A 12,570-nucleotide genomic window follows, 5' to 3' on the forward strand; every position below is an offset into this window, starting at 1 on the left:
ACTCAGCCCCGTGAAAAGACAGTGGGCCATTAATGGAAGCAAGAAGAAAAGAATCAGAAGAGGCAGGTGGAGGAAAGCCTGGGGTTGACAGCTGAGAAAACCAAGTTTGAAGTTGATAAGGGAGACACCCAGCAAAGTTCTTGAGAGCGTAGCAGGAAGGTGGCCCGGGGGACAGGGCTGACAAGGCCTATTTCAGGGGCCTCACCTGTTCCCCAACACGCAGCCTCACTCAGACCAGGCAGATGTGGTTCTTGATAGAAGATGACACATACTCTCTGAGGAACCTGAGACAGGCCAACCAGCGTCCACTGTGCTGGGGGAAAACGAAGAGCAGGTTATGATGTGGGACCCATGTCAAAAGTCTGCCTCTTTCCCTTACGGCCTGTGGCTTCATCCCCCTAATTGAGGAAGACATCCTGGCTGGGAAGCCTCGGGCCTCCGTGAGGAAGGGAGAGAAAGAAGCTTCATGAAACATGAAGGTTCCTGAACTCGTATGCAGAGCTGTCTTTTGGAATTCCCATCTGGCTTTCGCGTTGCACTTCCTTTCTGCAGATAAAACTGCAGGAGCCCCGGGGAGGCCGGAAGGGTCGGTGGGATCCACTGTGTCTGGGTGAGAGTCCTGGGCAGAACGTCTTCTCGGCTGGTCCTGAAGGGAGGTGGCTTTGCGGGCACTGCCATCTGCTGCTGTGCAGGGGACAGGGCAGAGGAGGGAGGGGAGTAGGAGGGGAGCCAGATGTGCAAACAGGGCTGCGTGTGTAAGAAACATCTGCTTTGTTTTCCAGAACGCGTGGCTCAGCCTTGAAGGGTGGGCTCTGCTCTCTGGCGCCCTCTGCTGTGGCGGAGCAGAGCGGATACCCCCGTGGGTCGGGGCAGGAGTGGAAATGTGGACACCGCTTACCTGGGCTGAAGGGGTTTAGGAGATCCGAGACGCGGTTGCCCAGGGCCAACCGTGCAAAAGGTGAGTAGAATGGATCCGTGGAAGGTAAGCTCAGTCATCCACACTGAGCCATACCCTTCATTTGTGCCGTGCTGTTGGGAGCTGCAGAACTGTACTTGTCAGGGGAGGAATGGACGAGTCCAACCTCAGTTACTAGTAAAAAATGTATCCCAGAAAACCCAGTCCAACCTCATTTACCAGCAAGAAATTTATCTCAGAAAACACACACTACAGGAAAAGGTACAGCCTTCAGCAGCACAGGAAATTCAAGAGAGTAAGGTTACAGGGGGCTGGTGGGAGCCTTCACCTCTCTTCCAGATTATCCGTGACAGATTCATATAAGAGTTTAGAAGCTGCTGGATTCAAACACCATAGATTATAAATGGATGGGGGGGTGGGGGGAGAGTAACGTATTATTCGGGAAGAGCATGTTCCTCAAGTATAAAGGATTTGGACAAGGAGGGAAAATGTTGAGAAAAGATGGTGGGCATGAAAATCAAAAACTGGAAAACCCACCTAAAACTTCAGCATGTCCTTAAAGTAACCAACACCTCCTCTGGGGTGTGGCCCTCCTGGCAGCTTCCACTGTGACCAAGTTGTACGCTAGTCAGACTGACCTGCAGGGAACTGGGGCCAGGTCCCCAGGGAAGGGCCAGTGCACTGGTTCTTGTCAGCAGGTGGGTGGAGGTGTGTGAAAGGCAATGATAAATGACGTCTGGCCTTTGCTTCCGACTAGAAAATCTCCCCGCAGAGCTCGGGAGGCCGCTACCGATTCATGACGTTAGCTTTGCAAGCGGTGATCTCCGAACCATCCTGGGTTTGTCATTAATTCATGTATAAAGTGGCAAACCCCTCCTCCCATGCCCTCACATTTCCTGTCTCCCTTATCCTGTTTTATATTTCTTACGATCGCCTGAAATGCTGTGCATTCATCAGCTGTCTGATGGAACCGTCCCCAGAACATAACTCGGCGCAGTGGGATTTTGTCTTTTGTCCTCTGCTGCATCTCTGGTCTGAGGACAATGACTGGCACCCAGTAGGGGCTCCAAAAATATCAGTAGGAAGCAGGAGAGAGAGAACCGCAGACAAGGAGATGCATCTTTATAAAGAATGTTTCCATTTATTATTTCAAAACTGAACCTGCATAAAATGATGGCAAGCTGCATTGAGCTCAAAGCATCCCCATGACATGAACGGGAGACAAGCCCAGGTCTGGACCTTTGCTCACCATTAGGTCCAGAGGCCACAGCAATCAGCCACGGAACTTAATTTGCATCCACTGAGGCTGTGACAGTGATGCAGAGGGTTTTCTCAGGGTGATGGTAGGAAGTGGGGGTGGTGATCACTTATGATGGGGCTGAAACAGGGCCCGGACTGTGCTTCTAATGGCCCGCGGCCACCGAAATTCGGGGACGGTATCCGAGGGGGCACAGGGCAGGGCTCGCGGCGCCTGGGACTCTGGGCTGGAGAGACCCAATTCTTTCACCAATGGATGCAAAAGGGGGTACCAATCGCCCAAAGGATACAGCTCAAAAGAGGACCTAAAAGAAACCCAAGCTTGAAGTTTCTGAGAAGCAGCAACATTCTCTTCCCTCCCGCGCCCATCCTCTGCCTCCTGTCTCTAACCTCTGTCCACACGCACACACACACACACACACACACGCACACACACGCCCTTTTCAAGAGCCCCTCAGGCCAGATCCTGCGGAAGGACGGACACCGCACCCATGCGGGTGCGCAGCCCCGGGCTGGTCTCAGCTGCTTACACACTGGTGTGCTGGGACCCCAGGGACGAGCTGCTGCCCAGCTGGCTCCGGCCCGAGGGCACCGGGCTGGCTGCCGGGCTGCCCCCGCTGCGACGGCCGGCGCCCTGGCTCCTCCAGGCAGGCTCCTCCGTCGGCCTGAGCGTCTCCTGCTCCTCTTTCAGGAAGAAGTCCACAAACAGGCTCTTCTCCCTCTTGATCTGGTCACTGATGTCGGTGGGGATGTCAGGGATCACCCAATCCACAAGGACGCTCAGGAACATCACCAGGTTCTTGGAGAGCCGGAAGGGGGTGGTGAGAGGAGAGGCTGGGCGGGAGGGCTCCACCGCCCCGGGGAAGGCGGGCTGGGCAGCGGTGAGGGCACAGACCCCAGACCCGGGGAGGGGGAGCAGGGGGCCTCTGGGCTCCTCTGGCTCCTCGGCCGACTCAGCCAACGAGCTTCACTGCCCCTTGGGGTCCCCGGGTGAAAGTGGAGTAGGGACAGCGCCCATCTCCCAGAGCGCCCCTCCCATGCACGGCCAGACGGTGTGAACTGGCTTCTTCCCCTCCGCCCCCCTGCCCCCACGTGTCCTGTTCCTGCCTCCAGGATCCGGGCTCCAGAGCCCAACGGCCCCTGCGGGGCTCTCCCTGAACCAACCGCCCCTCTCTTCTTCCCAGCTGTCCCTCCGTCCCCATATCGGAGGTGGACCCTTTGTTTCTGCACTGACTTCCGACCTCAGCCAACCCCACGTTCTGGTCTCACGGCCTGCCTGGGCCCTGCCTCAGAGGGCCTGCATCGGTTCTGAGGTTTTGTGCACATCCGTAAGTGCCTTCCTTCCCCCCAGTAAGGCACCTCCCCTCCCGTAGGGTAGGATAAGACCCTCCCTTCCTGGGAGCGTTTTCTATTTAAGTGGGTGAATACGTTCTGCAGTGCCAGCACCGCCCGCTAAAGGGCAGCTCCCCGTATGCTCTGGCTCCCAGGCCTGCCGCGGGCTGCCCCTCACCCTCCACCTGTAGTTTCCTCTGCCTGCCCATCTTGTGCTCGCACGCCCCCTCTCCTTAGACCTGGAGGACCGTGACAGCCCAAGAGATGTCGGAGCCCTGCCATCTGTCTTCCACGCTCTGAACCCACCCCCAGCTCGACCTTGAACCCTGCGTGCTCCCAGGGCCCAGGGAAGGCTTGGGAACCAAGGGCTGCTCCCAGAGGCTGCCATAAGTGATCTGGAGCCGCTTGGTCAAGTCAGATGCTGGCCTTTTAAACCGAGTCCCGAGGTGAGGCTCTGCTCTCCCACGCTGCTGCCCACTTCCTGGTCTTAGGTGTACATGGGACTCAGTCTCCACCCTGCACCTTACTCCACATCTGTCCTGTAACCTTACTCTGCTTTATCCTCCTTCTGCAAATCCATCCGTTAATGAAAGCCCTCACCCAGGGAAGGGTCTCAGGGCTGCCCGCCGCATGCAAAGGCCCCCGAGTCACAGAGCGCCCTGAAAACCCGGAGACGGGGCCACCTGTACCCCTGCAGCCCGGATCCTGACCTGCTGTGCCTTATCTGAACAACTCACCTGGAAGATTATGACAAAAGCCAGACGGGCAGACAGAACGGACCAGTACTGCTTGGAAAACTCATAGGGGTTTGGGGCCCAGGGCGGCTCCCGGTAATCCTTAAACCTGTGCAGAGAGAAAGGCCATGTGAAGACTGGGAGGAAATGCAGGGAAGGAGCTACTTCTCTGGTGCAGCCTCAAAGGTCAAGGCAGAAGGCAAAGCCCTGACTCTCAGACTCGGGGGCGTAGGAGGCAGAGGTGAGGAGTCCATGGCCCAGCCAACAACGTCCAAAAAAGGGTCAGAGTCCAAAAAAGCCAACATCAGCCTAGAAGTGGCTTTCTTACTCTCTCCAACATCCCCAGAAGCTTCCTCTGGATTCTCCTTCCAGAAGAGCCCAGGAATCACAAGAGGAACCCAGGACTATGAGGCCATCCTGGCTCCACTAGCCTGTGGGCTCTGAGGGGGTGGGGAGACCCCCGGACACCACGTACATTGCTCCGCAGCCCGGGGCTCAGTGAAAACGCAGGTGCCAGCAGACGGTCAAGGGTGTCCTCCCCAGCCGGTTGCCTAGGAGAGGGGCCAGCCTCGCCTGATGGCTGATTCAGAGCAAGCTGAAGGCCGAGTGAATTCTGGGAGGAGGGCAGTGGTTCAGAGTCTCGGTTGGGCAATATCCCCTTTCACTAACCATCTTTATCACCTGCCCACGTGGTTTAAGAAATAAAATGTCAGTGCCTGACGTAAGCTCAGACGGTGGTGACGTCTAGGGCTCGTCCGAGCTGTTGCCTTTTCCCCCCATCTTGGGATGACTCATGTTAAAAACGGCTTATTTTCTCAGACTCCCTTTTTTTCTAAGCCTGGAAAAATAACAAGGGTTGGTACAGAAGAATTATGCCCCTTCACGGAACAGTTTTCTCCATGGAATTCAACAAATCTTCGAGGCTCAGTAAAAGCAAAACAAGCCCTGGGCTGAAGCAGAGGTGGGGTGGCACCAGGCCACCAGGCGGGGCGCACGGCTGCCGAGGAAGGCGGGGAGGGAGCTCTGTCCCAGGAGGGGCCCAGGGGAGAACAAGCATAGACTGAACGCGCAGCGTGCGTCCATCCCCAAGCAAGGGGCTTTTCTGGAGGTCTCCTCATTTCACAACAAGATCCTCAGGAAGGCATGGATATCCCTGAATAACCCAGGAGGAAACCGAGGCTCAGAGAAGTTCAATGATTGGCCAGCAAGGGGTGGAGTCAAGGTGAGAATCCAAGTCTGCCTGAATCTGGGCTTTTCTCCTATTGTCGAAAAGCTCCTGACTACTAGCTGCTGTTTGGGGAAGGGGGTTCAGCAGTGGGGGCTCTCTGCACCTTCCCCTGTGCCGAATGAACCCGCTGCTCTACCACATAGAAGCACAGTGGCTTCCGATGGCCCAAGAAGACATAAAGGGGAGAAGAGAAAAAAAACCCAGGAAGATGAAGAGATGCAGGGCAAAAGGCAGTGGGGAGAGCCAGCCGCAGAAAGAGGCAGGCGGAGAGGTGGGTGCTGAGCGCTGGACTAGGGCTGGGCAAGAGGCCAGGAGCTGCCCCCTCCTCACCCGGTCCCTCTCTTCCAACAGCTGATCGCAGCTGCTGCAGGCCTGGTTTGTCATCCGGATGAAATGCAAAGCTAACTACAACCCAGCTGAACACCGTGGGGCTTATCCTCGCCATCCCCGGCTGAGGACAGAAACACAGCCAGCTCCAGACCACGCCCGCTCATGGGAAGGAGGGAGGGTGTGGCCAAGGGAATAGGGACATTTGGTTGGGAAAAGTACTCAGGCTCACCCACCCTCCTGCTGTCCCCCCAAAACCCCACGGCAGAAGGGAATTTATCTTGCTTTTCTCAAGACCTCTGGAGGAGGGGTGATACACACACACCCCTACTTTTCATGGTGAGGAAATCCCTCCCCAGGTCTAGCCCAATCCCTGCTGCTGCAGTCAGAGTCCATCTCCCTTGTTTTCTAGCTCCATCAATGAAGGAACAGCTGCTCACTGACCTCAGCATGACAGCCATTGCTCAGCTCTCTTTTTTTTTTCCAGTCTACAAAGAATCCATAAATAATCTAATTCTGGTCCCACTTCTGCTACTAACTCACTACAGCTTTTGGAAACGTCACTCTGCCCTCCCCGAGTGTCCACAACATGTTTTGAATCTGGCAGGCACACCCATCTAATCAAGGATCTGGGGAGAGATTAACACACAGATACGTCCAGAAAGCTCAGCTTGCAATCCGTCTGTGCCAATGGCCTAAGGGTGCTTTGTCAGTAACTACAGGGCAAGCTATGCCCAGAAAACAGCAACACGCAATTTAACGAATTATACATCTGTTCACATTTCTCTTTTCAAAGCTCACTTTTTTAAAAAACTGTGACCTGGAGTAAGCAATGCATTTTACATTAGTGCACACGTACGTATATATCACAGAAATAAAAATCACACACACACACAAAACATACTCATCCTTGCTGTGCGCTGTGCACGGATAGTTTCTTGTTCTCTGCTATCCTCTACTCTCCTAGTCTTTAAAATGCTGGTCATGACCCACTGAAGTGGTTTCCTAACTCACTGATGAATTCATAGTTTGAGAAACACTGATTCCAGTAAGCCTCTGCCACCAGGTAAATGATGCCTTATTTACGTTCCAATATAAGCTCTGATTTCAGAATTTAAAAAAAAAATTCATCCTAAGAAGTCAAGCGTATCAAATGTTTCTGTAATCAGAAGACACTCATTAAACAAAGAGATCATTAGTTTTAAGACTAGAAATGTCCAGAAAAGACAGGGTGGCTAGTGGACTTAATTGTGGCCAGGCTGGTGACAGCTGTCTGTCTATTTCGCTTCCAAGCCTAGAGCAGAGAACAGCATTGGCAAAAGCGTGGGCTTTGGAGTCAGCAGGTGAAGGCCTGATCCCACCCCCACTATTTCAGTTCTCCGTCCTCTAGACAGTTACCCAAAGATCTGATGGCCAGGATCCTCGTCCATGAAATGTGGACTTTGCATCTCACAAAGCTGGAACGAAGACCACTCAGCATACTACCAGACATATCAGAGGACTCTTAAATAAATGTTCTTCCTCCTTTAACCGAAGGTGACTTAAGAAATACGCGTCTTCTGTTAAAAGAAGATGGAGCATACACATCCCTGCTCCCAGTTCCCCTGGCTTTCCAGGAGGATTTCTGAGCACTCAAGCTCGGACGCTCCGAATTTCCCATGATGCTGAGATGAATAAAGAAGAGAAAGCCAACGCCCAACTGCAGGGGGCTTCTCTCAGGCTCTGGGTCCAGGTAAATGGCACAAAGCAGGGAAGCCTCAGGCTGATGGGAAGGAGAACTTCTGCTCCATTCCCATTAGCTCCAATGCTTTCCAAAGCATACCCTTTCCCCCGGTTTTGAGAGCTCTGGCTCTCCCAAAGTCCCACTGCGTGGTCAAGCACTGGGCGAACCCCACATCTGGTCACTTCCTGCATCTGCTGGCTGGGATTGAAGCTCAGGGATATAATTTTAGGCATGGTTCCCAGATCTCACCCTCATCCCTCAGTCTTCCTTTATTTTCTTTGAGCCTTAACATTGCGTTTGAGAGTTCCCTGTAGTCTTGTAATAAGGAGAGTCTTCCAATAAAGAAACGACTAGAGGGTCTAAAAAGCATGTCTGCACTGGAGTGGCTGGGCCACTTGTAGGAAGCCGAGAAAGTTATTCCACATCCCTGCACCTCAGCGTTCTAATTCACACGGAGGCAACAAAACGTGCATCTCTGTGCCAAGTGTACGGTAGGTGCACGCGCGAGAGCCCTCTCAGCCCACCATGAGCAAACGAGCACACGCGCGTGTGTACGTGTGTGTGCGCTGAATGTTAAAGGGAAACACAGTGAGCAGTAAAGAAGACGGCACACGCGAGTGTAATTTCTGGTGGCAGAAATGGACACAATGGTTTCTTCTGGGAGAGAATGACTGGGCTAGGGGCTGAGAAGAGGGGCTTTTCCTTTTATATGTATACACACACATATACATTATATAGAATTACTTTTATAATAAAAAGTTCATCATCAAAGAAGGATGCAATTAATGGTACCATTCGGCTGACTCCAATATATCTTTATACTAAGCTTCCAGGAGCACAGGTATAGTATTCAGTCAGGCAGACTCACATACGATAAGTGAAAGCGGTACAAAAATCAACATCTTCTCGGCTTTAAAACTGCATTCGTATTTTACCTAGATTGTTCTAACCCTATGAAATAGTCATATTGAGCTGAATTTATACACTACCTAAAGAAACAAGGTTCCTATTAACTCAAAATATATGTCATTATTATAAAACGAGTCCGTGAAACATCTTAAAGGTTCTATAAATTCATTTTTAAGTTAATCCATGGAACAGTGTCTGAGAAAGAGTCATATAAATACGTCGCCGTGGCTACCGCTGGGAAGATGCCTAGGGCTGGGCGGGGCCGAGTGGAGGTGGGACAGAGCTGGAGAGGTTGCCTGTAATGTTTAGAATGTTTGCAGGAATAAAGTAACGTATTACATGTGTCATCCACGATTATATTTTTACACTAAGTATAAAAGAAGCTTTGGAGATCATTTATTCCAAGTCCCCACTTTTACAGATGGGGAAACTGAGGTGCACAGTGGGAAGAGAGACTCCTGGCTCAGACATCCCTTCCCATCCTCACTTGCAGGGGTGACCAGTGACAGTGAAACTGGCCACAATTCATCACAGAACAGAATCACTGCGGGCAGGAAGGGTGCCAACGTAACAAACTGAGGGGTTGGTCACTGACATTCAGAAATGGCTTTTTTTAAAAAAATGATGTTTTAGTTAAAAATGCATGTTTTAGTTATAAATCAATTAGTAGATGCATTTCTCAACTCAAAACAGTGGTATGTAAAAAACAAAATCTAATACTCCCAATGGAAAGTAATGTCACATTAGTGCTGAACACAACGGCATACGATATTTCTGTACCATCTGAGCCGCTTAAAAGCGTCTTCTGTAATTGACTTTGAACAAGGGAAAACAGCACAGGCCATTACGGACTAATCAGGCCTGGGGTGATGCAGTGTTGATAAAGGTGAGGAAAGGCACCACCACAGAAAGCTGGCTCTCCCTCTGGTCTCGGCCAGAAACAGATGAGAGGCAGGCAAACCCTGGAAGGGAACTCCCGGGACCCTGGGATAGGGAAGAACTTGGGTCCTGCAGAAAAACCTGCGGGAGCCATCCAAGGATGCTGTTTCGGGACGCTCAGCATCTCTAAACAGACCCAGTGGGTTGCCCAAGCCCAGGTGGGCTCCTTGAGCTCTCAGACCCGGGTCCCTGGCCAGGTTCTGCCCTACTGACCTCTCTGCTCCACTCCGCTGAGCCAGGAGCTCGAGTCACCATGCAGCCTGTAGGATACAGTGGTCCCTTGACCCTGTCAAATGACCACTAATCAAGCCTGCAGACTGACGTCACGGGGCTGTTTATGGAGCAGCCCGGCCGGGGCAGTCAGATGGCTAAGGCAGACGTTGCTCCAAAAATGCTGGGAATGCATCTCAAATGGGCAGCCGGAGACTTGTCCTAAATTTTATTGCTATTTTTAAGATACCTCTATCCCTGGCGAGGCCGGACTGGAGCCGGAGACCTCAGTTTTATTTGACCACATTTATCTCCGGGGGTCACGGAGAGCTAAGAATAAGAAGGGTCATCGAGTTCCCAACGCTATTTGCCAGGAAACAAGGACAAACTTTGCATTTCCCATCACGGGAGCGGTTCTAGACGTGGGCTTCGGGGCTAGTTCTAGCATTGTCTGTGTTTCTCAGAATCAATCTCTCTCTCCCCCCAGCCCCCTCCATCCCCCACCCCCTTCACTTCTATTTCTGACAGCTGCTGACGAATCCTGGCTTACAAAGACATCCGTAGTTTATGCCCCCACTTCATCAACCTCCAGAGACTACGGCGAGCCAGACAGGTCCACACGGCATGCGGTGAGGAGAACCTACCTGGGGTAGGTAGAGATTTTCATCAGCAATCCTCATCCACCTAGGATAGGTAGCCCCCAAGGTATACCCACTTGAGACGGCCTATCTAGATGATTCGAGGACCCCGCTCCCCAGACATCTGCTTACATTTCAAACTAGGGCAGCTTTTTTTTTTTTTAGATGTTGGGGGTAGGAGTTTATTAATTAATTTATTTATTTTTGCTGTGTTGGGTCTTTGTTTCTGTGTGAGGGCTTTCTCTAGTTGCGGTGAGCGGGGCCCACTCTTCATCGCGGTGCGCGGGCCTCTCACTGTCGCGACCTCTCCCGTTGCGGAGCACAGGCTCCGGACGCGCAGGCTCAGTAGTTGTGGCTCACGGGCCCAGTTGCTCCGCGGCATGTGGGATCCTCTCAGACCAGGGCTCGAACCCGTGTCCCCTGCACCGGCAGGCAGATTCTCAACCACTGCGCCACCAGGGAAGCCCGGGCAGCTCTTTATTTTCAATGTAACCCACTGGTCTCCACAGCGAAGTCAGAGATGATACCAGTGAGAAGTCCCTTCCATCCCCCACCACGGCTCCCAGTGCCCTAAGGTGAGTCCACACCCCCCCACCCCCATGACCAACATGCTCTTCCTGGTCTGGCTTCTGTGTTTCTCCCCGCCTCACCTCTCTTAGCTCACGCCTCTCGTTCCAGCTCTGACCACTGAACATGACCTAGCCCCTCTACCTGGGACACCCTGTTCTCCCTGGACCTCTGTCACCACCTGACAGCCCCCTCCCACCCAGGCCGGCTTGGTCCCGTGAGTGAGCAGTTTCAACAGGTTCTCCTTCTGGCCACTCCGGCACTGGACACTTAGGTCTGGGTCAGGTGCGTGGCCTCCTCCTTCAAGGCTCGGAGAGCTCCCTGCAGTTGCCCGACTGCACGTACGGAAGCTCTGTTCTCATCGCTGTGCGCATGCTCGTCTCGCCTGTCCAGCTAGACTCCTCGCGGGAGGGACTGCGTCTTGTTCCCTCTTATATAACCGATGCCAAGCCTATAGTAACGCCTCAAAAATAGATGCACAATGAACCTACAATCCCCACTGGTACGGAGTAAAGAAACAACGGTGGACATGCCAGAAATGCTTTTGGTTTGATTCCTGAATGATCTATTTTCTGCACTACATTTTTCTTGACAGAAATACAGCATGCATTTCCTGCACACGCACCCAGTGTTAATTCCGCCACTTAGCAGGCCACAGATGAGCCACGATCCCATCTACTTCCCTGGAGACAATGGAGGGAAGAGTTATCAGGGCTTTACATCTGGCTGGAAAGTCCAGTGACTCTGACGGTAGATACAGCAAAGCTCGATGTGACCCACGTGTGCTAATAACACCTGGTCTCCTGGGCACCCGTTGTTTTGGTTGAGATGCATCCGTTCATCTTGACTTCAGATCTCAGAGGAGGAGGGAACCACCCACTAGTCTGAGATCACGTGCTTCAGATGGAGATAATTCCACTTCCTACCCCTAACCCCACGGCCCCAAAGACCATGGAAAGCGTCGCATTCTTCTGGCCACAGCGATCGGCTCTGGGTAGGAAGTGCGTACTAATCCCAGCCAACAAGCGGCAGCAGGACTTTTGTTGAGATTGTTGGGAAAGAAGTATAGGTTTTTGTTCCCGCTGGACTCGGACACAGTATGATACTGGCCTGGAGCTGCTGGCAGTCATCCAGTGTTTGAAACTACAGTCATCACTGACTACAGTAGGGTTGGAAGATGGAGAAAGATTTGGTTTGGGCAGATTGAATCAAATCTACCCAACTAGAACTACCCTCGACTCAACAGAGAGGCATTAAAGTCCCCTTGTGTTTAAGCCAGGGTAAGCCACTGATATATCTGGAAAGCACATTCATAGTGTCACGGGAAGATGTGACGGTCAAGGACAAGGTCAGAGTCCCTTGGTGCTCTGGTGAGACTTGTGCTTCTAGACCAACTAAAGGAACAGCGTTAGCCTTGCTTCCCCACGTGACAAGTCACACTCGTGCTGCAATCCCCCGAGCGTGGGCGTCGAAGCTTGTGTTCCTGGAGAGACGTGAGTCTTGCTTCCGGGTCTGTTGCTAGAAACCTCTGTGATCTTGGAAAACTCTTCAACTTTCTAAGCCTCGGTTTCTTTTTATGTAGAATGAGAGTTTCAACAAGATGATTTCTGTACCTTCCAGTTACAAAGATGATTTTGTCCTCACTTTTCAGTGCCCGTTCGTTTAATGTGAAGGTGCTGGCTGACTTCACCTACCCTGCTGGAGCAAATCTAAATGCTACCAGAAAAGGCCACCAGCTGGTCCAGACCCCACTGTACAGCGGATCTGCAGACCCAAATCCAGCACCATGG

The 12,570-nt window shown here is 52.4% G+C and overlaps 1 protein-coding gene across 1 annotated transcript in view; it reads right to left on the reverse strand.

Annotated features, from left to right (window-relative positions):
* Positions 1-2,037: 2,037 nt before the first annotated feature.
* ANO2 (anoctamin 2) overlaps positions 2,038-12,570 on the reverse strand; it is a 332,095-nt gene continuing 321,562 nt past the window's right edge. The window contains exons 24-25 of the mRNA XM_060024145.1: positions 4,243-4,348; positions 2,038-2,972 (exon numbers count right to left, since the gene is read on the reverse strand). Of these exons, the coding sequence (XP_059880128.1) occupies positions 2,700-2,972; positions 4,243-4,348 (379 nt within the window). The 3' untranslated portion in view covers positions 2,038-2,699. The remainder of the gene's footprint in view (positions 2,973-4,242; positions 4,349-12,570) is intronic.

The sequence above is a fragment of the Delphinus delphis genome, chromosome 11 (assembly GCF_949987515.2).
Source record: "Delphinus delphis chromosome 11, mDelDel1.2, whole genome shotgun sequence".
Lineage (NCBI taxonomy): Eukaryota > Metazoa > Chordata > Mammalia > Artiodactyla > Delphinidae > Delphinus > Delphinus delphis.